The sequence below is a fragment of the Jaculus jaculus genome, chromosome 12, assembly GCF_020740685.1.
Source record: "Jaculus jaculus isolate mJacJac1 chromosome 12, mJacJac1.mat.Y.cur, whole genome shotgun sequence".
Taxonomy (NCBI): Eukaryota; Metazoa; Chordata; class Mammalia; order Rodentia; family Dipodidae; genus Jaculus; species Jaculus jaculus.
In genome coordinates this window covers 5,934,598-5,960,529 of record NC_059113.1, presented here as the reverse complement: position 1 = coordinate 5,960,529, position 25,932 = coordinate 5,934,598, and the positions used below count along the sequence as shown (strand labels likewise).

The following is a 25,932-nucleotide window of genomic DNA, read 5'->3' as shown; positions in this document are numbered from 1 at the left end:
TATATGTGCTACTTTGTGCATCTGGCTTTATGTGGTACCCGGAAATGGAACAGGTAGTTAGGCTCTGCAGGCAAATACCTTAACTGCTGAGCCATCTCTCCAGCCCGGTGAGATCATTTTTCAAAGCAAAACAAAACCTAGGCTTTTCAGAAGATCCAAGCTGGAACAGGATGATAATTTTCTTTTTCTTCGAGGTAGGATCTTGCTCCAGGCCAGGCTGACCTGGATTTACTATGTAGTCTCAGGGTGGCCTTGAACTCACAGTGATTCTCCTACCTCTGCCTTCCAAGTGTTGGGATTAAAGGCATGTGCCACTACACCTGGCTCTGATGACAATATTTGAGATAATTAATCACCATAATTTGGCTAGTATCACCATCTTTTTTTCTTTCTTTCTAAAATTTTTTTTTTCGAGGTAGGGTCTCGCTCTAGCCCAGGCTGACCTTGAATTCAGTGTGTAGTCTCAGGGTGGCCTTGAACTCATGGTAATCCTCCTACCTCTGTCTCCCGAGTGCTGGGATTAAAGGTGTGCACCACCACGCCATGCACTTTAAAAAATATTTATTTATTTGAGAGAGGGGCAGACAGACAGAAAGAGAATGGGCACACCAGGACCTCCAGCTGCCTGCGTCACCATGTGCATCTGGCTTTACTTGGGTCCTGGGGAATTGAACCTGGGTTCTTTGGCTTTGCAGACAAGCATCTTAACCGCTAAATCATTTCTCCAGCCTGCCTGCTTTCTTTCTTTCTTGTTTAGTTTTTCGAGGTAGGGTCTCACTGTAGCCAAGGGTGACCTGGAATTCACTATGTAGTCTCAGGGACGCCTTGAAATCACAGTGATCCTCCCACCTCTGCCTCCCTCTGCCTCCCGAGTGCTGGGATGAAAGGCGTGTGCCACCATGGCCGGCTTTCATCTTTTATTCTTGTAACAACATTCATCTAATCTTCCAGATGAGGAAACCAGAGAATTTTCCCACGGTCACACAAAGTCTTAAGTGTTAGAGACTGGATTTGAATCCAGATCATCAGGCTCCAAAATCCAATCACCAAAGGAGAAAGAAAGAGAAAGACAGGGTCCCAGGGAGGAAGGCGACAGCAGAGTCTCTGGGGGTGGGGCTGCGGCTGCTCTGACCTCAGCACCCCTCTGCCCAGGCCCCACCCCGCCCCTCCTCGGGCTGCCTGGAAGTGGTAGGGTGCGATCTCTTCAGCAGCCTCTTTCCCTTGGGGAAAGAATTGCAAAGCCGGGTCCCACCTGAACGAGGACTCTCCTTCCTCAACACTCCTCCTGGGGTCTAGGGAGTGCTTCCACCTGCCTCCCCACTGCCCAGCACCCAGGGCCCCTGGGCCACAGCAGTCTACCTGAGATGACGGTCAAGCTGGATCTAGAAGAGTGTCTCAAGGATTCACCCCGCTTCCGGTAAGTGTGTGCAGGTCCAGTGGGCTCGGAACGGGAAAGCCCAGCACCCCTTAACACACAATGCACGTACCTCCTTCTCCAGGCCAGACCTCCCTCTGGGGAGTACGCCTCCAAGACCAGAGGGAGCTGGTGGGCCAAAGTCATACCTCTGCTATTAAAGCAGGACTCTCAAGCCAGACAGGGCTCATGCCTGGAATCCCAGCAACTCACAAGGCTGAGGCAAGAAGATTGCTGTGAGTTCCAGGCCAAGCTGGACCACAGAGAGTGAGACCCTGTTTCAAAAAATACAAGCCAGCAGAAAAAAATCAACCCGGGGCCCTTAAATGCTCTCCACACACTGCCTCTAACTGCGCCATCTGGCCTTTAACTGGCATTCCTTCCTCCCCATCTCTGGGACCCTTGCCCCTCCCCCAGCACCTGCCCTGGGGTGGATAGCAACTTCCTCCCCTGACCACATCCACCTCTTCTCTTCCTGTCTGGGGTGCTGGGTAGCTGTGATCGCAGTAGAAGCGTAGAGTGTGAGAGCCAGAACAGGAGGGGAAGGGTCCTTCTCAATGCTTTAGTATTCTCCACACTCGCTCCCTGATGACCCCAACCCTGACCCTGAGGAGGCAGACAGACCCAGAGGACCTAAGCTCTGTTCCCATGGCCTGTCCCTTCTTTCCAGAGCCTCTATCGAGCTGGTGGAAGCTGACGTGTCAGAACTGGAGATCCATCTGGAAAAGGTGACCCTGCCATGGAGAGATGACCCAGGCTTGGGTTGGAATGAGAGGGGAGTCCAAGGAGAAAGCTGGAGACCGGGAATGAATTCCAGGGTTATTGGAAGCTAACGGTGCTGGGCACGTTGGCTCACACGAGTAATCCTGGAGTTCTGGAGGCTTAGGCATGAGGATTGCTATAACTATGAGGCCAGCCTAGGCTACATAGTGTGAGTCTCAGAAAGGGGGAGGGAGGGGAAGTGGCTCAACAGTTAAGGGCACTTACTTGCAAAGCCTGCTGGCCTGGGTTCAATTTCATAAAGCCAGACACGACAGTCAGGCATTGTGGCGCACATCTTTAATCCCAGCACTTGGAAGAGTTGAGAATTCAAGACCACCCTGAGACTACATAGTCTAGTCCAGGTCAGCCTGGGCTAGAGCGAGACCCCACCTCAAAAAAACAATAAATAAGCCGGGTGTGGTTTCGCACACCATTAATCCCAGCACTCAGGAGGCACAGGTAGGTGGATCTCCATGAGCTTGAGGCCACTCTGAGACTACATAATGAATTCCAGGTCGCCTGGACTAGAGCAAGACCCTACTTCGAAAACCAAAATAATAATAATAATAATAATAATAATAATAATAATAATAATAATAAATAAAGCCAGACAGAAAAAGTGGCACATATATATGGTGTTCACTTGTAGGATTCCAAAGAGACCTTGGCTTGCCTCCTCCCATGTAAATAAATTTTAAAAGAAGAAGCTAACTGTAGGGTAGAAAGTATTTTGGGAGCTAGAGTCACTTGTTTGAGTGCTCATGCGCACTTACACACACACCCATGTGCACACACATACATTCCCATTCCCCTTACTGTTATTTTTTCTCTAAAATGTTCATCTCTCTGACTTGACATATATATACTTGCTATATTAGTTTTCTGTTGCTATTTAACAAATTGTCACAAAATTGGTGTCAAGAAATAGTACTCATTTGCTAGTTTCTTTTTCATTTATTTATTTGTAAACACAGCTAGAAGAGAGAAACAGAGAGAATGGGTGTGCCAGGGCCTCCAGCTACTGCAAATGAACTCCAAATGCATGTGCCAGTCTATGCATCTGGCTCTACCTGGGTACCTGGGGAACTGAACTCCGGTCGGTAGGCTCTGCAGGAAGTACCTCAACTGCCAAGCCATCTCCTCAGCCCTCATTTGCTAGTTTCTGTGGGTCAAGAGTCTAGGCAGTGCTTAGCCATTCCTCCATTGAGGGTCTCCCGGACTGGAGCGAAAGTCTCGGCTGTGGTTGCAGTCCCCTCTGAAGCCTGAGACTTTGTTCCAACATCGTGTGACTGTTGGCACACGCAGCTTTTGAGGGCAGTTACAGGTCCCTGCCGTGAGGCTGGCCCTCTCCAAGGACCCGTGGCATCACGGCACCTTCCCTGCTGCTTTTTGCCTTCTTCAAACCTTTTTTGCGTATGTTAGCAAGAGGTCAAGAGATACCATAAGGTGGCCATGGGCACACCACCCAGCCCCACAGCACATGCTGCGGCATCTTCACGGGAGGGCCTTCCTGTTACCTTTGTCGTATCTGCTTGTTTGAAGCAAGCCCCAGGTCTTGCTCTCCCTCGAGTGGGGCTCATACAAGGAAGTGGATCGCTGGGGAGTCACCTTCGTGTCTTTCTGGTGCTCCTGCTTATTTGTTTCTTGTCTATTGACCTTCACTACCATATAAATGCCCTGTGAGGCTTTTGTGTTTTAGTTTTGCACAGCTCCCAGTTCCCATACCAGGGCTTAAAAGCTAATAGGTGAGCTGGGCATGGTGGCGCATGCCTTTAATCCCAGCCATAAGTTCGAGGGCACCCTGAGACTACATGAATTCCAGGTCAGCCTGAGCTAGAGTGAACCCTACCTCAAAAAACCAAAATAAGCAAACAAACAAAAAAAGCTAATAGGTGACCAGTTCATATTCTCTCTTATAGTACATGGCCAAGGGAGGAGTAGGCTAGGGAGTAATTAATTGTGTGTATGTATATATATACACACACACACATACATATATATATACACACACAATTATTATATATAATATATATTATTCTGTATATATATTGTATATATGTAGTAATTTATATATATATATACATATTTATTTATTTATTTTTGCTATAGAGGACTCACTATGTTGCCTGGGCTGACCTAGAACTCCTGATAGAGACTCTCTCTAGCCCAGGCTATCTCTCTCCCTCCCTCCCACCTTACTCTCCCTTGAAGTCTAAATTGTTGTGTGTACCAAGTTTCTTCTTCTTTTTTGCTGAGTACTATTGTATAGCTGTACTAGTTTGTTACTAGTTTAGTCTTATAAAAGGTACTTACTCCTATAAGATAGAGGGGGTCTGGTATACAAAATCTAGATGGAAGCGTGGCGCGGTGGCGCACGCCTTTAATCCCAGCACTTGGGAGGCAGAGGTAGGAGGGTCACCTTGAGTTCGAGGCCACCCTGAGACTCCATAGTGAATTCCAGGTCAGTCTGGGGTACAGTGAGACACCACCCCAAAAAACAAAAACAAAAACAACAACAACAACAGAAAAACCAAGATGGATCCACACTCTGAGTTGTGACCATCTTTGTCCCCTTGTCACTGACTGATAAGATTTGATCTTAGTTTTCTTTTTTTTTTTTTTTTTTTTGGTGGGGGATGGGGACTTGTGTGTATATGTATCTGTAAAATGTATGTGTGGCGTATGCACGTGTATGCGCCCTTGTGATGCCCCACATGCTTGCCGGTGGCAGGGCAGGGGGCGATCGCCTGCGGTTGCCAGAGCAGAAGATGGGTTTGTTTTTGTTTTTGTTTTTTCGAGGTAGGGTCTCACTCTAGCCAAGGCTGACCTGGAATCCACCATGGAATCTCAGGGTGGCCTCGAACTCGTGGCGATCCACCCTACTCAGTGCTAGGGTTGAAGGCATGTGGCACCACACCCAGCAGAGAGAAAGAGATAGAATGGGCACACCAGGACCTATTTTTCCTTTTTTTTTTTTTTTTTTTGTTCTGGTTGTTTTGTTTTCCGATTATTCGAAGTGGAATCTGGCTCTAGCCCGGCTGCCCTGGAATTCACCATGTAGTCTCAGGATGGCCTCACACTCATGTCAGTCCTCCTACCTTCGCCTCCCGGGTGTGGGGTTAAAGGTGTGCGCCACCTCGCCTCATGGCCTCTTGCCACTGCAGACAAACTCCAGGCACTGTAAGCGGGTTTTCACTTTGAGCCAGTTTCTTCTACTGATAGCTGAGCCTGCTGTTTCTCCCTGAGCCCGAGTGACTCCCTGGTCTCTGCACCCTTTAGCAGGCTGGGGTTACAGGCCTACATGCTGTACCAGCTTACTTACATGACCCTGCATAGCCAGACCCCCTCGGGTCTGGCTCACGTAACTGAAGAACAATCTGTCTCACCCAGATCTCAGTTTTTTGACGGCTACTGCTAGTCATTTTCAAGTCATGTTTCTCAGAAACATCTATAAGCCCCAGAAAATGTTATTTAGCAAAAAAAGCACTGAACACATCGGGAGTCCAAGACTGCCTGTGGTCTCCTGCACCCTGGGCCAAGGTGAAGGGCATTTACAAATCTTTTTTTTTTTTTTTTAAGATTTATTTTATTTTTTTTTACTGAGAGCGACAGAGAAAGAGGCAGAGAAAGAGAATGGGTGCACCAGGGCCTCCAGCCACTGCAGACGAACTCCAGATGCATGCGCCCCCTTGTGCATCTGGCTTATGTGGGTAATGGGGAACTGAGCTTCGAAACAGTGTCCTTAGGCTTCACAGGCAAGCGCCTAACCACTAAGCAATTTCTCTAGCCCCAGATCTTTTTTTTTTAAAAGCTTAATTTATTTATTTGGGAGAGTCAGAGAGAGAGAGAGAATGGGTGTGCCAGGGCCCCCAGCCACTGCAAACAAACTCCAGATGTATGCACCACCTTGTGCATCTGGCTTACGTGGGTCCTGGGGAATCAAACCTGTGCCCATTGGCTTTGCAGGCAAACGCCTTAACCACTAAGCAATCCCTCCAGCCCACATTTACAGATCTCGCCTCATCCTAGTGTGTTAGCTTCAGGGTAACGTGGCTCTGGCACTGCAGACACTGAGATCCAGGGATCAGGGCTAACTAGGTTTTGGCTGAACACCTGACTCTCCCACATTAGTTAGCTGCGCCTGGTTTATCACACCCTCTGTTTGCCAATTGTGGGGGCCTGATAGGATAGACCGTTGAACACCCTGGCATCCTACTTGGCTCTAACCCTCTGGCCAGGTGACTAGCTAATGTTGATGAGGGAATGGACGTTTAGTGAGCACAGAATGGGGCAACCCCAGACAGAAACACGACAGAACTGAACCGAGCCATGGTAGAATTCATGCTGGCAGCCAGACAGTACCGGAGGATGGATTTCCTGGGGAGAGCTTCACTCAAGCAAGTAGGCAGGGCAGAGAAGTGGACAGGAAAGCCTATTTTGGAGGTAAAGCTGACAGTGGCTTTGGAGACAGGCTGGAAGGGACAGGCTAAGGAGTTTCATCTGAGGCTAAGGGCCAGGACACCAAGACCACTTCATGGGTGAGTTCACAGTAGGTGAGAGCCTCACCAGGCTGCAGGAAGATAGTGGGAAGGGAGGCAGCCCTGAACAAGGCAGGAGTAGAGCAGTGGGGGCAGGGCCTGGCGTGGTGGCATGACTCTTGCCCCCATTCTTTCCCAGCTCCTCAAGCTGGGTACCAGCCTCCTGGAAAGTGGACGCCATTACCTTGCTGCCAGCCGTTCCTTCATTTCTGGCATTTGTGATCTGGCCCACCTGGGTCCACCAGAGCCCATGATGGCGGTAAGTGGAGGGCCTAAAACTGGATGGGTCGGGATCTGGGATGAACAGATGCTGTGGCCAGGTGTGGTGGCCCACGCCTTTAATCCTAGTACTCGGGAGGAAGAGGTAGGAGGATCGTCATGAGTTCAAGGCCACCCTGAGACTCCATAGGGAGTTCCAGGACAGCCTGGGCTAGAGTGAGACCCTTCCTCATGGGAAAATAAAACAAAACCAAACAGCATGCTGTGGACGTGGAGGACTGGCTCAGCAGCCGCAGCGTCCAGGCCAGAGCAGGACTGGGCTGTCATCCAGGACAAGTGAGGTAGATGGGGGCCTAGATTTTGGAGGACACTGCTTTCCCATGCCTGATACTGTGTGTGTGTGTGTGTGTCTTGTCTTGCCCAGGAGTGTTTGGACAAATTCACTGTGAGCCTGAACCACAAGCTGGATAGTTATGCAGTGAGTTGGTGGATGGGGGCCGGGGTGGGGGGCAGTGAGGCAGTGCCTCGTCTCGTCTATGATCCTGACCCCCATTTGCCAACTTCTGCTTCCCTCAGGAACTTCTCGATGCCACTCAACATACCCTGCAGCAGCAAATCCAGACTCTGGTCAAGGAGTGAGATGGGAGGGAAGGAGGCCTCTTATTTCCAAAGAACCACCCTCCAGTCCTCTTCCCATTACACAGGGCCTCCCCAGTTGAAAGGGCTGTGAGGCTGGGGGACATCTCGTGGCCCCATCGCTGTCCTTCCATCCCAGGGATTCCCTGGGATTTCCCACTGTACCCAGGCTAGCTGAAAGGACATGGGAGGGCCCGCTCCTGGGATTTCTCTACTGGATGTAAGTGTGATTCCATGTTATCCTTCCTGCTCCCAGAGGTCTCCGGGGTTTCCGAGAGGCCCGCAGAGATTTCTGGAAAGGGGCTGAGAACCTGGAGGCTGCCCTCACCCACAACGCAGAGGTCCCCCGGCGGCGTGTCCAGGAGGCAGAAGAGGCGGGACTTGCTCTGAGGACTGCTCGAGCCGGGTACCAGGGTCGAGCATTGGATTATGCCCTGCAGGTGCCTAACTCAGCCTGCCCTCCAGGGTGCCAGGGCCTCGGGTGTCTCCCTGAGGCCGGGGAGTCCTTGGGATGCAGTGGAGGGGATGCTGGGACGTCAAGACTGAATTAAGGTCTTTTGGGGCCTTCAGATCAACGTGATTGAGGACAAGAGGAAGTTTGACATCATGGAGTTTGTGAGTTGCACTTGGTGGTAAGGGCAAAAGGAGGGAGGAGGAACCTGCTGACAGACGAGAAGAGGGAGGGGAACCCTTCCTCAGCTCTGCCCCCATCCGCCTTGTCCCCAGGTGCTGTGTTTGGTGGAGGCTCAGGCCACCTATTTCCAGCAGGGCCATGAAGAACTGAACCAGCTGGCCCCGTATCGCAAGGAGCTGGGGGCCCAGGTAGGGCCCCAGAGAACAGGCCATGGTTCAGGGAGGTTAGGGTACTCTAAGATGATGCTGCTGGCCTGGCCAAGGGGAACGCTGACATCTGAGTTACCCCTCCTATGCCCAGTTGCACCAGCTGGTCTTGAATTCCGCACGAGAGAAGAGAGACATGGAACAGAGACACGTTCTGCTGAAACAGAAGGTGAGGGCTGGCTGTGCCCACTGGCAGACAGACGGTTTACGGCCTCAGTCTCTGCCCACCTCAGTTGTCTCTGACCTCCTTGTGCCCCAGGAGCTGGGTGGTGAAGAGCCAAAACCAAGCTTGAAGGAGGGGCCTGGTGGCCTAGTCATGGAAGGACATCTTTTCAAACGCGCCAGCAACGCATTTAAGACCTGGAGCAGGTGAGAAGAGACAGGCGCTCGGACAAGCCTGCCCCATTGACTGTCCTTGCGGTGATGGGTACGGTGTGCTAAGCACATCCAGGAAAAGCCAGTGTTCAGTCAGCAAAGAGGCAATACACACACCACCCAAGCAGATTGTGTGCTGGCTTTGAAAAGTAATAGTGCCAAGGGCTGGAGAGAAGGCTTAGCGGTTAAGCGCTTGCCTGTGAAGCCTAAGGACCCCAGTTCGAGGCTCGGTTCCCCAGGACCCACGTTAGTCAGATGCACAAGGGGGCGCATGCGTCTGGAGTTCGTTTGCAGTGGCTGGAGGCCCTGGTGCGCCCATTCTGTCTGTCTCTTTTTCTCTGCCTCTTTCTCTGTCTGTCTCTCTCAAATGAATAAATAAAAGTTGGATAAAAAATTTAAAAAAAGAAAAGCAATAGTGCCAAGAGGTAGGTGTCACATCCCTGTAGTCCCAGTCTCCAGGAGGGTAGACAAGAAGATTTTATTTATTTTTTGTCCAGGTGGGGTCTCTAGCCCAGGCTGACCTGGAATTTACTGTGTAGTCTCAGGCTGACCCTGAACTCACAGCGACCCTCCTACCTCTGCCTTCCAAGTGCTGGGATTAAAGGTGTGTGTCACCACACCCTGAAGCCACCCCCCCCTTTTGAGATAGAGTCTCATGTAGTCCAGGCTGGCCTCAAACTCAATATGTATCCAACAATGATTCTGAACTCCTGATAGCTTCTACTTCCTTCTCCCAAGTGCTGAGGTTACAGGTATAAGCCACCATGGCTGGCAGAGGAAGTATCTTTGTATCTTTGTTTGTGTTTGTTTTTCGAGGTAGGGTCTCCCTCTGGCCCAGGCTGACCTGGCATTCACTATGTAGTCTCAGGGTGGCCTCCAACTCACAGGGATTCTCCTACCTGTGCCTCACAGAGTCCTGGGATTAAAGGTGTGTGCTATCACACCCGACAGGAAGTAACTTTTAAAAAAATTTGATTGATTGATTGATTTGAGAGAGAAAGAGGCAGACAGAGGAAGAGAGAGAGAGAGAATGGGTGCACCAAGGCCTCAAGCCACTGCAAATGAACTCTAGATGCGTGCGCCCCTGGTGTTTGTGGATTTGGGGAATTGAACCCAACTTCATGGGCTTCACAGGCAAATGCCTTAACTGCTAAGCCATCTTTCCAGCCCCGAAAAAAAAAGACTTTTTAAAATTTTTATTTATTTATTTGAGAAGGACTGACAGAGAGAGAGAAAGAGGCAGATAAATAGAGAATGGGTGCACCATGGCAAACGAACTCCAGACACATGTACCCCCTTGTGCATCTGGCTTATGTGTGTGTCCTGGGGAGTCGAGCCTTGAACCGGGTCCTTAGGCTTCACAGGCAATTGCTTAAACACTAAACCATCTCTCCAGCCCTGTTTGTTTTTTGTGTTTTGAGGTAGGATCTCACTCTAGCACAGGCTGACCTGGAATTCACTTTGTATTTTCAGGGTGGCCTCGAACTCATAGCGATCCTCCTACCTCTGCCTCCCAAGTGCTGGGATTAAAGGCATGTGCCACCTTGTGCATCTGCCTTACATGGGTACTAGGGAACTGAACCTGGGTCCTTAGGCTTTTCAGGCAAGTGGCCTTAACCACTCAGCCATCTCTCCAGCTCTGAAAATAACTTTATTTTAAAGGTTTATTATTATTTATTTATGAATGGTGGAGAGGGAAGGAGGAAGAGAGAGAGAGAGAATGGGCATACCAGGGCCTCTAGCCACTGCAACGGAACTCCAGATGCATGTGCCACTGTGTGCATCTGGCTTACGTGGGACTTGGAGAATTGAACCTGGGTCCTTAGCCTTCACAGCCATGTGCCTTAACTGCTAAGCCATCTTTCCTGCCTGAAAGTAACTTTTTTTTAAATTAATTAATTAATTTATTTATTTATTTGAGAGCGACAGACACAGAGAGAAAGACAGATAGAGGGAGAGAGAGAGAATGGGTGCGCCAGGGCTTCCAGCCTCTGCAAACAAACTCCAGATACGTGCGCCCCCTTGTGCATCTGGCTAATGTGGGACCTGGGGAACCGAGCCTCGAACCGGGGTCCTTAGGCTTCAAAGGCAAGCGCTTAACCGCTAAGCCATCTCTCCAGCCCTGAAAGTAACTTTTGATTCAAGACTTTAAGGCTGTCTGGGGGAAGAATGTTGCAGGTAGAAGGAAGAGTCATAGCACCAAAGCCTGAGACCCGGGGTATTTGAAACACAGTGAGGAGACTGTGGCCTAGAGGGAACAAGGGGGAAGAAGTATGGGTTGAAAGGTCTGAGGCACTCCAGGGCCTGTGGACATTTACAAGACCTACTACTCTGAGAAAAAAAAAAAAAAAGGGAACCCTTACACAGTTTGGCGACATATCCTGATATGACCGCTTCCCTTCCAGACCTGCCACGGGCTCATGAGGAACCTTGGTGCAAATTAGAAAATGGAGCCCCTCCTCCAAGATGCTTCCAATTGTCAAAGATTGTATTAATGAACCTGGAATAATTCCAGCACTCAGGAGCCTGAGGCAGGAGGATTACAAATTTGAGGACAGTCCAGACTACAGAGGAAATTCTTTCTAGGCCAGGTTGGGCTCATGACAAGATCCTATCTCAAACAAACAAGAAATGATGGCAGTAGTACTGATTACAAATGTCCTCATGACACACCCAGAAATGTTAACCATTTTCTTACAGGTTTTTAGCCCATACAAGTTGACAGATAGCCACTTATAGCTATTTAGCATGCTATCTCCTCAAATACTGGCCACAACTGTAATAATAAAAGTTATTTAATAAAAATTATTTTAAAAGGCTAGGTGTGGTGGTGCACACCTTTAATCCCAGCACTCAGAGGCAGAGGTGGAAGGATCACTGTAAGTTTGAGGCCACTCTGAGGGACCCTACCTTGAACTCCCCCCCAAAAAAACGGCCATTCTTGGTAGTGCACACCTTTAATCCCAGTACTCAGTAGGCAGTGGTAGGAGTGCCATGAGTTCCAGGGCACCCTAGGACTACAGGGTGAATTCCAGGTCAGCCTGAACTAGAATGAGACCCTACCTACCTTGGAAAAAAAGGAGGTCAGTGTGGTTATGCAAGTCTTTAGTCCCAGCACTCGGGATTCTGAGGTAGGAGGATTGCTGTGGGTTAACCACAGTTCCAGGTCAGCCCCCAGGCTAGGATTAGACCCCACCTTGAAAGAAAGAAAGAGAAAGAGAGAGGGAGGGAAGGAGAGGGAGGGAAGGAAGGGAGAGAGAGAGAGGGAGGAAAGAAGGAAGGAAGGAAAGAGAAGGGAAAGAAAAAGAAAAGAAGGTTCTGGGTCTGGGGATGGCGCTCAGTAGCTAAAGGTGTTTGCTTGCATTGCAAAGCCTGCTGGCCTGGGTTTAATTCACCAGTCACACAGGTATTCAATTCTAGTGTCAAGAGACCCTGGTACACCCATACAGGTGCAAATAGATAAAAAAAAATGCTGGGTATGGTGGCATATGCCTGTAATCCTAGCACTTAGGGTGGTAGAGGCAAGAAGGTCACACTTTCAAAGTTATCCTCCGCTATCTATCTTGTGAGAGCTCAGCCTAGGCTATATGAGATCCTGTCTCCAGAAACAAAGCCAAACAGAAACAATGTTCCAGGCATCTGCTGGAAAGTTATCTTCATAAACATCTGGGTTGTCCAAGGCGTAGGAAGAGCATTCTCTAGATGTCCCAGTCTGCACAGCTGCCCACACTTACCTGCAATGTCCCCTCTCAGCAAGGTGCTTACGGGCAAAGGGCACAGCCTCTCTTCCATCCTCCCCGAGCCCTATCCCAAGGCTGCTCATGTCCATAACTCCTTCCACCTCCTCCAGACGCTGGTTCACCATTCAGAACAACCAACTGGTTTACCAGAAGAAATATAAGGTGAGTCGGTCTGGGCTACCTGGGTTCCAGGTAGGCTAAGCCTTTGGGTCTTGTGGCTGGACCTTGGACCGCTTACCACCTTCCGTCAGGACCCCGTCACTGTGGTAGTGGATGACCTTCGCCTCTGTACAGTGAAGCTCTGTCCAGACTCAGAAAGGCGGTTCTGCTTTGAGGTCGTGTCCCCCAGCAAGTGAGTACAGTCTGCAGCGTGATACTCTGATGTGTTTGAATATTCAGTAACCAGAAAGGCAGGACCGCCAAAGTGGAGGCCGTCATACAGTTCCAGGCCCTGACCCTTTGGTAACTAGATTGAGGAGGGGCTAGGTTGAGATACGGGGTGATGGGAAATATTTAGGGGATATTATCAGTCGGTGTGGAAGTGTAGGTATTTTCCTCCACTTATGGCTGGGGTTACATTCCTAATGAGCTCATTATAAGTTGAAAATATATCAAAAATCTACTGGACATAATAGATAAGCCTTAGCCTACCTTAATCATGCTAGAAACACTTAGCATACAGATGGGCAAAATAATCTAACACAAAGCCTCTTTTATAACAGTTATCTCCTGTAACTTGTTGAACACTCTTTTAAAAATATTTTGCTTGGGGCTGGAGAAATGGCTTAGTGGTTAAGGCATTTGCTTGCAAAGCCAAAGGACCCAGGTTCAATTCCCCAGGACCCATGTAAGCCAGATGCACAAGGGGCACATGCATCTGGAGTTTGTTTTCAGTGGCTAGAGGCCCTGGCATGCCTATTTTCTCTCTGTCTCTCTTCTCTCTCTCTCTCCTTACAAGTAAATAAATAAAAATAAATCAAATTAAAAAAAATACTTTACCTGGTGTGGTGGCACACACCTTTGATCCTAGCACATGGGAGGCAGAGGTAGGAGGATCATTGTGAGTTCAAGGCCACCCTGAGACTATACAGTGAATTCCATGTCAGCCTGAACTAGAGTGAGACCCTGCCTCAAAAAAAAAAAAAACAAATATTAAAAATTGTATATCTATATCTATATCTACCTATCTGTCTGTCTGTATGTATGTATGTATATATATTTGAGTCAGAGAGAATGAGGCACAAGGAGAGAGGAAAGAGGAAAAGAGAGAGGGAGGGAGAGGAGAGAGTATGAACGTGCCAGGACCTCCTGCCACTGTGAACGAACTTCACATACAGACGCCACTTTGTGCAGCTGGCTTTATGTGGTACTAGGAAATTGAACCTAGGTTGTCAGGTTTTGCAAACAAGTACTTTTAACTACTGACCACTGAGTCATCGTTCCAACCCCTGCCTTTTTTTTTTTTTTTTTTTTTTTGCTTTTGTTTTTGTTTTTGTTTTTCAAGGTAGGTTCTCATTCTAGCCCAGGCTGACCTGGAACTCACTCTATAGTCCAGGCTGCCTCAAACTCATAATGATCCTTGCATATCTGCCTCCTGAGTGCTGGGATTAAAAGCATGTGCCAACATGCCCAGCTAATTGAACACTCTTGGAAATTGAAATGGCTGAAGCCTGCTTACTTACTTACTGGTATAAATATCTATGTAACTGGAACCAATTGAATACTAGTTAAATTCCAGCCTGTTCATTTTGCCACCAGGCTCCCAAGGCCTCAGAACCACCCTACCCTGTCCTGTTCACCCCCCACCCAGGTCCTGTCTCCTCCAGGCTGACTCTGAGCCCCTCCTGCAGTTGTGGATCAGTGCTGTTCAGAATAGCATCGCCTCAGCCTTCAGCCAAGCCCACCTTGACAGCCCCCGAGGGCCGGGCCAGGTACCTTGGTGTGTGGGTGCAGGGCCTCTCACCGTAGGTCCCCCTGGTAATCCTTTCTTCCTCTGTCCCACCAGGCTTCAGGACACCTGGCTCTATGCTCCGCTGCCACTCTTGGCTGTGGTGGGCCAGCCAGGGGAAGGGAGCCTGGAGGAGTCGGGCATGTGGCAGCCCAGGTGCAAAGTGTAGATGGCAATGCCCAGTGCTGTGACTGCAGGGAACCTGCCCCGGAGTGGGCCAGCATCAACCTCGGGGTCACCCTCTGCATTCAGTGCTCCGGCATCCACAGGTCATTCCCTAAGACCCAAAGCACAAGACCCACTTCTTCCTGTTGCAGACCCCTCCCTCCCCTCTGTGGTCTGTCACTGGGCACCGGGCGTCGGCCCAGCCTGTGCCTGTGCCTGGGGCGCGCTGAGATGTGCCTGGTTCAGCTAAGAGGGGGAGCTCCTGGTGGAGTTCACTGGCTCGGTCAGAGGAAGCATGGGTTAAGTTGCTGAGGGTGGGAAAGCCAATGAAGCCTAGAGACAGAAGAGGCTGTGAGATCTTAGCAAACCCACAAGGCTCCACTCCCAGTCTGTGATGATAGAGGAGAGGGAGATCGCATGCAAAGAGGGTTTCAGGCCAAAGGAATATGAAGTAAGCAGGCTAGACAGCGTGAAATATTCAGTTGAAACATAGGGAAGAAGGAAGAAGGGATGGTGACTGGACCGGATCCGGCCGAATCAGGTCAAGGCCATGTAGCGCCTGCCGCCCTGCTCCTCTGCGCAGCCCCCACGCCAGCCTGGTGGCAAGTAGCAACCACCTCCTCCCTAAGCTACTGCCCATAGAGGGCATGACCCAACCCCCTTCTGGCCCTCCAGGAGCCTTGGTGTTCATTTCTCCAAAGTCCGCTCACTGACCCTCGACTCCTGGGAGCCAGAACTAGTGAAGGTAACTTGGGGTGGGGAAGCCAAGGAACTGAGGGTCACTGAGTGATCCTCACTCACACCCTCCTTTCTCTTTGTGAAGCTTATGTGTGAGCTGGGCAACGTTGTCATCAACCAGATCTACGAGGCCCGGGTGGAGGCCATGGCAGTGAAGAAGCCAGGGCCCAGCTGCTCACGGTGAGGCTGGAGTGGAGGTGCCCAGAGCTCCCCTTCCTGGGGGAAGAGGGACGTGAGAGGGGAAGACTGTCCTCTTCTCCCAATATCTAGGCAGGAAAAGGAAGCCTGGATTCATGCCAAATATGTGGAGAAGAAGTTTCTGACCAAGCTCCCTGAGATTCGAGGGCGAAGAGGTGGTCGAGGGCCCCCAAGAGGACATCCTCCTGTGCCCCCAAAGCCTTCCCTCAGGCCCCAGTCAGGGAGTGTCAGATCCAAGCCAGGTACAGACTGGGTTAGGTTCACTGAACGTCTGCAGTGCTCAGCACTGGGCCAGGCCCCTTAGGGGTGCAGAATATGAGGCCCAGGACTTCCCCTGTGGGAAGTTGGGGGGAGCAGACCAGCTTCAGGGGGTTACAGTGAGGTGTGGCACTAAGCATGGGGAGTAACATGTAGCAGGGAGTCAGGAAGGGGTACGTAAGTGACGGCTAGAGCATGGGAAGAGACAGGAGCAGGGACGAGCTTGGGTTCTCCAAAGGTCTGGGAGGAAACGTATAAGCAGGACAGGGCAGAGAAAGGTATGAGCTGAGGTTGTCAGGGTGGTTGGACAGGATGCAGTGAGTGATACTGTCCCTCCCCCACACCTGGGCCTCTGCACACACACATGCTCACAGTGACACATCTGTACATCATTACCGCTCCATTCCTCACCATGGTCCTGAGTCACAAAGGCCTCCTCGCAGTCTGAAAGTAGCCTAACCCACCGCAGCATCAAGGGACTGTGTGGGAGGTTTTCTTGCCAGACGCAGCACTGACTCCCCTTTATCAGAACTAAATCCTCCTAACAGAGTCCCCCTCTGATGATCTGGGGAGCCTGCACCCTGGGGCCCTGCTGTTCCGAGCTGCTGGACACCCTCTGTCGCTTCCCACCATGGCTGATGCCCTTGCCCATGGAGCTGATGTCAACTGGGTCAACGGGGGTCAGGAGAATGCCACCCCTCTGATCCAGGCCACAGCTGCTGTGAGAACCATGCTGATCTCTCCACCCACGCCCCTCGACTCCCCCTCCTGACTCCTACTCCTTAGTCTCCCTGGGGGCCCCACCCCAGAAGGAGGGAGAGACAAGCAGTACAGATGGTTGGAGGCTCTGAACCTGAGTTTGAATTCGCCACTAGAGGAGACTGCACAAGCTACCCATCTCCTTGTGGCTCAGTCTCACCTGCATAACAGGAATAGCAGCAGGTTTTACTCACTACAGCCAGACGTACCACCTTCATGTACCCCAGTTACCATAGTCCACACTCGCACCTTCTTACTGACCCCACCCCAAAGCATTTTGAAACCCACCTCTGAAGATGCCACTCCCTTCTTGACTTCACGCAGAACTCTCTTCTGGCCTGTGAGTTTCTCCTCCAGAACGGGGCGAATGTGAACCAAGCAGACAGTGCGGGCCGAGGGCCACTCCACCACGCAACCATTCTTGGCCACACAGGGTAGGAGCAGCTGGGGTGGTGGCCAGGGGAAGGAAGCCTCCTGGAGGCTGAAGAAGAGGGAATGGTGTGGCTAAACTTGGCTATCTTCTCCAGGCTTGCCTGCCTATTCCTGAAAAGGGGGGCTGATCTTGGGGCTCGTGACTCAGAAGGCAGGGACCCTCTGACCATTGCCATGGAAACAGCCAACGCTGACATCGTCACCCTGTGAGGATGCCTGAGGGGGTCTTCTTAGTGTGCTTGTAGTGTCTACTAGTGAGGCGGGATAACACTATGGTCAGTGGGGTATAGGATGAGGCAGTCAAGCCAGAGAAAGGACGCTTCCCAGTGTGTACTGGGTATGGAGCGGGAGAGAAAGGACGCTTCCCAGTGTGTATTGGGTATGGAGCGGGAGAGGAAGGACGCTTCCCAGTGTGTACTGGGTATGGAGTGGGAACATAGGCAGGCCAGGTGAGCAAGTGGGAGTTCATCTAGAGAGCCATGGGCACCAAGTTGCTGAAAAGTTTTTGTTTTTAAGGCACTAGTCAGTGAGGAGACATATTTATGAAATCCAGCGTAAAGGATCATGAATTATAGCTATTCATTCCTAAATTCCCACCCCCTTCAGGTTAAGATTGGCAAAGATGAGAGAGGCTGATGTGGCCCAAGGTCAGGCAGGTAAAGTACACTCGATCACCACCCTCTTCGGCTGGATACAGAAATTCTGACCCTTGCTTACCTGTCCTCCCATGTCCAAGGACACTAATGCCATTGTGTGTTCAACATCTGTTGAGGGCACCTACATGCCCCTTGAAATAAAGGGAATCGCCTTGCCTCTCGAGGAACCCCTCTCCCCACGCTCCAAGCGCTGTCCCTGCCATTCCTGCTCTCTGATGGTCTCCCGTGGCAGGACCAAGCGATCTGGCCTGCCAGCCTCTCCTCTGCCCCCTCCCCGCCTCAACCAGGAGATGAGACCTATCTCGACATCTTCCGAGACTTCTCACTCATGGCGTCAGACGACCCGGAGAAGCTGAGCCGTCGCAGCCACGACCTCCATACTCTCTGATCCCAGGCCCTCCCTCTACCTGCCTAGTCCACTCGCCATTAAATGTCTATGCCGGGCTGGAGAGATGGATTAGCGGTTAAGGCACTTGCCTGCAAAGCCAAAGGACCCAGGTTCGATTCCTCAGGACCCACAAAAGCCAGATGCGCAAGGTGGCTCTGGAGTCTGTTTGCGGCGCCTGTAGGCCCTGACACGCCCACCCTCTCTCTCTCTCTCTTTCTTTCAAGTAAATAAGTTTTTTTTTTTTTTTAACGTCTATGCTGTTTTTCCCTCCGTGTATTTATTGGGCACCACTTTGGGAGCCTGGCAGGGTGTCATGCGCTGTGATTCAGGGTGCGGGTTAGCATTCTGCAAGTGACAAAGGAGGCGACTCTCGAGCGGTGGCACTTTGGCCGCAGCCCCAGCCCTAGGCAGCTGGCGGGCGGGGCTCTGGGACTCAGGCGACGTGGCCAGAGTGGTCCGGCGGGAGGGAAGCTGTCCGCGTGGGGTGGGAGGCGGCCTGCAGGGGAAGCTGGCGCGGCGCCGGGATGGAGATTGCTGCCTCTGGCCACCCTAGCTGGGAGGCATCCCCGGAGTGCGGTGGCTTAGCACCCGGGCCCAGGGGGAATTTCCCTCTCCGCCCCCCCCCATGTCACCCGATGGGAAACGACCCCCTAGCCAGGGCCGGCGGGGGGGTCCTCGGAATGGCGGGACCAAGGGACTCGGGCCCCGGGCAGGTTGCACAAGCGGAGCCGGCACACCTGGAGGAGCGCGGGGCTGGCGCGGCCACATCCGCTGCAGAAAGCCTGCGTCACGACGCCCGCCCCCGCCCGGGCCCTCCTGCCCGTCCCGCCCGTCCGCCCCGTCCCTCGCGTCCGCGCCCCGCGGCTCCCACCTCCACCGGGGCAGGGCCAGCCCCGCGGGGGCGTGGAGGCGGGGCGCCACGGGGCGGGATTGTCTCTTAAAGGGCCCCCCGGCCGCTGCCCTCAGGCCACTTCCTGGGGGTGGAGAGGATCGGTGCAGTGGCGGCGACGGCCCGGGAAGGCGGTCCGAGCCCGAGACTCCGGGCTGCTTCCATCTCAGCCGCGGCACACTCCCGAGCTCCGACTGCGCGGGCATCGCCGGCCCCCAGCCGCGCGCCGTGGCTCGCCTTCCGCCCCCATCAGCCGCGCGTCCATCTCCGGGTACCCGCGCGCGCGCAGCGCCCTGGGCTGGGCCTCGGACCGGTCCCCGGAATTCTGCATGCCCTCGCGTTCAGCGACAGCTACCAGGGCAGAAACTCGGAAGTCGAGGCTTTCCAAGAATCCACCCGTGCTCACCACTGTCACCTGCTGGTTGGATTCCGGAAACCCGCTCTTTGAAGACCGCAGAAGGGAATCGCTGACCACGCAGAATACGAACAGTCTGGATCGAAAGTTCCTTTCCCTTCCCTGGCTGCCTTCTGCTGCTGTCTTCTGCTCCCTCATCCTTCCTGTCGAGGATTTCTGTGCCCCCCAGCCCCCGCCAGCGTAGCTGGGTGAGCTAAACCCTGTTGTCTTGCCTCCAAGCCAGCGGGTCTGAACATTGCCACCCAATTCTGCCCACCTCCAGACAAGCAGCTGCTTTTCCTTCTTGCCTGTTTCCCGTAGTCCCCAAGATTTCCCCTCCTCCTGTATCCTCTTCGCCCCCTTCTTTTGGGGGCCCCATCACCCTGAATGTGGGGGGAACACTATACTCCACCACTTTGGAGACCCTGACCCGCTTCCCAGACTCGATGCTGGGGGCCATGTTTCGGGCGGACACACCCATGTCAGCCAATCCCACCGCCCAAAGAGGTGGGTATTACTTCATCGACAGGGATGGTAAGGCCTTCCGTCACATCCTCAATTTCCTGCGGCTGGGCCGGCTGGATCTGCCCCGTGGGTATGGAGAGACATCTCTTCTCAGGGCAGAGGCTGACTTCTACCAGATCCAGCCCCTCCTGGACGCCCTGCGGGAACTGGAGACCTCGCAAGTGACCCCGGCCCCCACAGCTGCCCTGCTCCATGCAGACGTGGATGTCAGCCCACGCCTGGTGCACTTCTCTGCTCGCAGGGGACCTCACCACTACGAGCTGAGCTCCGTGCAGGTGCACACCTTCCTAGCCAACCTCTTCTGCACCGACCCCGAGTGTCTGAGCGCCCTGAGGGCCCGATTTGGTGTGGTCAATGGAGACAGGGCAGAGGGAGGCCCGCATTTTCGTCTAGAGTGGGCCCCCCGCCCCCAGGAACTCCCAGAGGTGGAGTATGAGAGACTGGGGCTGCAGCCACTGTGGGCTGGGGGGCCAGAAGAGCGCAGGGAGGTGGCGGGCACACCGAGCTTCCTGGAGGAAGTGCTGCGGGTGGCTCTGGAACACAGATTTCGCCTTGACTCTGTCTTCCCAGACCCGGAAGATCTGCTGAACTCCAGATCTCTGCGTTTTGTCCGGCACTGAGGATGCTGTCCTGAACTTGACTGTGGGAGGAAAGGGAATGAGTGAGCAAGAGGGACCTCGCTTGCTACCAAAGCCGCCTTCTAGTTCTGGTGTTGGCGCTGTGAGAGTCAGGTGCGCCTGACTGGAGCCCAGATGTAGGCTGAAATTCCCAAACCCGAATCCCTTATGGGTTCACAGGTAGTCCAGAGGGTCTGAATTGGTGCTTATCCTTGGGAGGCAGTGAAGATTCTGTTCTTGTCTGAAGCGAGGGTCCTACAGTGTCTCCTTACCTGCTCAGTATTCAGGGGTCTGGAAAAGTGAGGGAGCACCTCTTTGCCCAGGCTACACACATTAGAGCTTTAGGAGGAATTACCTAATGTGGTCAGTCTCCTGGACTGTGTGTTTTCCCCTCCCAGAGCCGGGGAGCTGGCTATCATAGCCTGGCCTGACCAGAGAGAAGACAGAACACTGTTGGAACATGTGAAATAGGAGGGGCCTTTTGCTGTGTCCCAAGCCACTTCCTGAGGGAGGTGGAAAAATACACACCTCATCTTAGGTTGACATGAGGGAGCTAGGACGGTCCCTGTCAGCGCGGTGATGGGAGCAACTCTCTGGAGCGTCGGGTGTTTTTAGAGGATCCCTATGTAAGTGAACTTGGTCATGGGGACGAAGGTGCTATCTTTTTGCGTACTGGCCTGCCTTCGTGTGTGTGTGTGTGTGTGTGTGTGTGTGTGTTAGCCAGTGGATCTGACTGCTGTGTGAGTCCTTGGCCTCCTGGTTCCCATCTGTGTTGCTGACTGTGATGTTTACGTGTTGGTCCTTCTGTAATCTCTGCATGTTTGGCCCTGTTTGAGGTTGCTGAGAAACTGTTCCTGCTCAGGTATATCTTTGATATGTGTATGAATAGGCTGAGATTTAGTTTAATCACAGGGTGTGTATGCTTGAGTGTGTGTGTTTATGCATCCACAACACTGTGTAGGCAGGAGGAGCTTGTTTGAGTCACTAGGATCTTACTTTGAGAGGTAAAAGAAGTCACTGGGCTTAAGCTGAGCCTCTGAGACCTGTAGGGAACTCTTGGTTGCTAAGGCAACCATGGACCTGTTGCTAGGAGATGGCTGGGGAAGTCCCAAAGCTGCCCTGGGCAGAGTGGAGATGAGTTTGGGGGGGGGAATGTGGGAAGGGATGGGATTTCTGGGCCTCTGAGTGGATGGGATATACATGTGCTACCCCTTCATTGGGGGCGTCTCACATAATTTTTCACTGATGACTTACCAGATGAAAAATAAAATTGCTTTTGGAACCACAGACTGACTTGTACAGGACACTGTCCCCATATAACTGATGCCCTGATTTCTATGTCGTCCTCCTACTAGAGATATCTTTGGCCTCCAGTTCTTTGGGAAGGAAAGGGAGGGGGTAGGAATCCCAGCTTTACCCTAGCTAAGGCTGGAGTCGTGGCCTTGTTCTAGAACACTCTGGCTCTAGAACTTTCCCAGCAAAGGGCTGGCATCAGGATCTCAGAGCATTCTGAGACCTCTTCACCCAAGCGGGGCCAGCTCCCACCCCATCGCCCGACAGGCCTCATGTGGGTGCTGTCGCTGACCGGGCTTTTCCTGGCAGTGACCCAGGCCTGTATATTTTGTCGCCTCCCAGCCCATGACTTGTCAGGTCGCCTGGCTCAGCTCAGCAGTCAGACAGAGGCCGAGCGGAGAGAATGGGCGACCCCAGATTTCTCAGCCTTTGCCTTAGGTAAGATTAGGCAGGCTTGGTCCCGTCACAGCCACCCTCATGTCCTAAAGGGAGAGGCACATCTAGCCAAGCCCCTCAACCACTGCCCCCCCCCATAGCTCTCTCTGGACATACTAGCCTCTCCCTCTGGGCCAGCACTGGATCCTAGGAAAGTGGGAGACCCTAGAGCCTCCTGAGCTGGTGGTGAGAGAATGGTTGGTCCTTGCCCATCTCTCTACAGATGAGGTGACCATGAACAAAATCACAGAGAAGACTCACAGAGTCCTGAGGGTCATGGGTGAGGCCAACGGGAAGCTAAAACCTTGGGGCTTGGGAAGACTCCCAAGGAGAGACATCCGAGGGAGGGCAGGGGATAGGAGGCTAGATGGAGGTGGACTGGCTCTCAGGGACAGGGCCGGGTGCAGATGGGGCACTGTGGATCCAGTACTGTTTGAGGTCCAGGGCCACACAGCCATCTACCCTTTCTCCCCAGAGATCAAAGGATCTGGGTCCTCACTTCCCTCATACTGGCAATGGCTCCAAAAGACCAAGATCCCCCAGTACACCAGGGAAGGTATTAACGGGGAAGGGCATCAGGGGCTGCCTTCGATCTGAGGCAGGGTGACTCAACAGGTCGGCCACCCTCACTCCTTGTCTTTCTTTTCAGCTCTCTGTGCTCCTGCCTGCTGTAAGTAGATAAGGAAACGGGTAACAAGGGGCCTCAGGAGGAAGCGGGGTGGCTCTGAGGGCGGAGGCCGGGGCCTGGCTCGGCAGCACCGCTCCCACTGTCTCCTGCAGGGGGGAGTACCGCCCTGTACAACTGCTCCACCTGCGAGGGAAAGGAGGTGTCTTGTTGGCCCCGAAAGCGTTGCCTTCCAGGTCCTCATACCCCCTCCCCGCCCCCCACATCCCAGAGCCCTTAGCATCCCCACCCTCGGGTGTGCCAGGGGTGGTCCACTGGATCATCTGCGGCCTCCTGGGCTCCCTGCAGGAAGTCACGATCTGAGGGAAGCTAGGATCCTGCTCTCCTCGGTCTTCGGAGCCGTCCTCCTTTTGGGTGTTGTGAGCCTGCAGGTGGAGTGAGTTGTGGGAGAAGCAGGAACCCGCCTCTCTGCTTCCTACCCTGCCCTGCGCCTTCCTCGTCCCTCTTCCGCCAGCCCCTGCCCGGCTCGCTGGGCCCTGTCCACCCGGTTCTCCCACAGGTACCGCCACCTGCAAGCCGAAGGGAACCTGTGATGCTGACACCCTTCCCCCCTTGGGGTGGGGACCCGTGGCTTCCCAGTCGTGGTCCCCAAGGCTGGCTCATGCAGACCTCCCTCGCGCTCCAACCCCGCAGTGCCATGGAACCCGGGCACCCTCGGGCACCCTCGGCTGGAAGGGTCCGCCCCCCCCCCACCCCCCCGCTCTCCGCCAATCACAAGGCAGCGGACGATGCCAAGAAATTATCTACAGAAGGAAAGAATCCCTAAACAACACCCCGCTCCGCCCCCGCCCATTCCCGGAAAGTGGGGGTCGTGTGCCCCACAAGCTGTTCTGGGCTCTCCTGTGACTGGTTGGGAATCCGGGAATGAGAGTTCTGGAGAACTCCCTCCCTGGGGGTGAGACCACATCAGTCAGCCCGCTGGCACACTGTACTTCCATTCTGCAAACACTGCAGTCTCCTCCGGTCCTGCTGCGCCCAGCTGAACTTGCTGCGTGGAGCCCTTCACCGCCGCCTGGTCTGCAGGCAGGGGGTTGGGGGCACATGAGGAACTCTCCGGGAGTCTAAATGGTGGTGCCCCCCCCATAGACATTTAGCAATATCTGGAGACGTTTTTGTTTGTTTGTTTGTTTCTGAGGTTAGGGTCTCACTCTAGCTCAAGCTGACCTGGAATTCATTATGTAGTCTCAGGGTGGCCTCGAACTCATGGTGATCCTCCTACCTCTACCTCCCGAGGGATTGGGATTAAAGTCATGCACCACCACACCCAGTTTAGGACACATTTATTTATTTATTTATTTATTTCTTTGAGAGAGACAGACACAGAGAGAAAGACAGATAGAGGGAGAGAGAAGAGAATGGGCGCGCCAGGGCTTCCAGCCTCTGCAAACGAACTCCAGACGCGTGCGCCCCCTTGTGCATCTGGCTAACGTGGGACCTGGGGAACCGAGCCTCGAACCGGGGTCCTTAGGCTTCACAGGCAAGCGCTTAACCGCTACGCCATCTCTCCAGCCCATGGACACATTTTAAAAAAAATTATTTATTTATTTATCTGAGAGGTGGGGGGAGGGAGAGAATGGGTGTGCCAGGGCCTCCAGCCGCTGCAAACGAACTCCAGACATGCGCGTGGCCCTTGTGCATCTGGCTAACGTGGGTCCTGAGGAATCGAGCCTAGAACCGGGGTCCTTAGGCTTCACAGGCAAGCGCTTAACTGCTAAGCCATCTCTCCAGCACTTGAACACATTTAAAAAAATATTTATTTGAGATAGAAGCAGAGAGAACGAGAGTGTGTGAGAGTGAGAGAGACAGCAAGAATGTGTGCGCCAGGGTCTCTAGCCACTGCAAACGAACTCCAGATATATGTACCACCTTGTGCATCTGGCTTACATAGGTCCTGGGGAATAGAACCTGGGTCCTTTGGCTACACAGACAGGCGCCTGATAAGCCATCTCTCCAGCCCTTCTAATTTTGTTGTGGGTTTGTTTTTTATTTGGTAATATTTTATTTCAGAGACAGCAACAGAGGCAGAGAGAAAGAGAGGGAATCAGAGAGAGAATAAAATATTTTTATTTATTTGCAAACAAAGAGAGATAGAAGAGAGAGAGAATGGATGCACCAGAGCCTTCAGCCCCAGCAAACGGACTGCAGATGTATGTGCCACTTTGTGCATCTGGCTTTACATGGGTACTGGGGAATTGACCTCAGATCATTAGGTTTGCAGGTAGCACCTTCATGGCTAAGCCATCTGTAGAATTTTTTTTTTCAAGGTAGGGTCTCACTCTATCCCAGGCTGACCTGGAATTTACTACATAGTCTCAGGGTGGCCTCGAACTCATGGCGATGCCTCCTACCTCTGCCTCCTGAGTGCTGGGTTTAAAGGTGTGCCCCACCTCGCCTGGCTCAAAAGTTACATATATATATATATATATATATATATATATATATACATATATATACATACATATATATATACATATATATACATACATACATATATACATATATATACATACATACACATATACATATACATATATATATATACATATATATATTTCATTTATTTATCTATTTGAGAGAGACACACAGAGAGAGAAAGAATGGGTGCACCAGGGCCTCTATCCACTGCCAGCAAACTCCAGACACATGTGCCACCTTGTGCATCTGGCTTATGTGGGTACTGGAGAATTGAACCTGGATTCTTAGGCTTTGCAGGCAAGTGCCTCAACTGCTAAGCCATCTCTCTAGCCCTGGAGACTTTATATATATATATTTGACAGAGGAAGGGGGGAGAGAGAGAAAGAATGGGCACACCAGGGCCTCCAGCCACTGCAAACAAACTCCAGATGCATGATCCCCCTTGTGCATCTGGCTAGTGTGGGTCCTGGGAAATCAAGCCTGAGTCCTTTGGCTTTGCAGGCAAACACCTTAACCGCTAAGCCATCCCTGCAGCCCCCTGGAGATGTTTTGATTGTTTGATGCAATGTGTTGCTGTCATGTAGTGAGCAGAGAATAGAGACGCTCCCAAGCA

At 52.3% G+C, this 25,932-nt stretch overlaps 3 protein-coding genes across 5 annotated transcripts; all 3 read left to right on the top strand.

Moving 5' to 3' along the window:
- The first annotated feature begins 819 nt into the window (after window positions 1–819).
- Acap1 (ArfGAP with coiled-coil, ankyrin repeat and PH domains 1) lies at window positions 820–18,206 on the top strand. 3 transcript variants are annotated; one of them, XM_045131948.1, is made up of 23 exons: window positions 1,376–1,417; window positions 1,500–1,650; window positions 2,085–2,142; window positions 6,854–6,973; window positions 7,358–7,411; window positions 7,510–7,568; window positions 7,826–8,009; window positions 8,140–8,184; window positions 8,296–8,391; window positions 8,504–8,578; window positions 8,669–8,778; window positions 12,635–12,686; window positions 12,776–12,876; window positions 14,335–14,455; window positions 14,530–14,741; window positions 15,313–15,382; window positions 15,461–15,555; window positions 15,646–15,815; window positions 16,380–16,552; window positions 16,915–17,024; window positions 17,118–17,228; window positions 17,629–17,678; window positions 17,966–18,206. In XM_045131948.1, exons 2-23 carry the CDS (start codon window positions 1,604–1,606, stop codon window positions 18,064–18,066), a joined length of 2,214 nt encoding a protein of 737 aa, XP_044987883.1. In that variant the 5' UTR covers window positions 1,376–1,417; window positions 1,500–1,603; the 3' UTR covers window positions 18,067–18,206. The 3 variants fall into 3 exon arrangements, with proteins under 3 accessions (XP_004669298.2, XP_044987884.1, XP_044987883.1); XM_004669241.2 differs by lacking the exon at window positions 1,500–1,650 and having other exon boundaries at window positions 820–1,417; XM_045131949.1 differs by lacking the exon at window positions 1,500–1,650 and having other exon boundaries at window positions 820–1,417; window positions 17,911–18,099.
- A 1,005-nt stretch (window positions 18,207–19,211) lies between these two features.
- Kctd11 (potassium channel tetramerization domain containing 11) lies at window positions 19,212–21,771 on the top strand. The gene has a single exon (XM_045131845.1). It carries the CDS (start codon window positions 19,796–19,798, stop codon window positions 20,492–20,494), a length of 699 nt encoding a protein of 232 aa, XP_044987780.1. The 5' UTR covers window positions 19,212–19,795; the 3' UTR covers window positions 20,495–21,771.
- Window positions 21,772–22,056: 285 nt separating this feature from the next.
- On the top strand, window positions 22,057–23,530 carry Tmem95 (transmembrane protein 95). The gene is made up of 7 exons (XM_004669171.2): window positions 22,057–22,222; window positions 22,443–22,499; window positions 22,695–22,775; window positions 22,869–22,889; window positions 23,000–23,080; window positions 23,193–23,280; window positions 23,404–23,530. Exons 1-7 carry the CDS (start codon window positions 22,057–22,059, stop codon window positions 23,435–23,437), a joined length of 528 nt encoding a protein of 175 aa, XP_004669228.1. The 3' UTR covers window positions 23,438–23,530.
- Window positions 23,531–25,932: the final 2,402 nt, after the last annotated feature.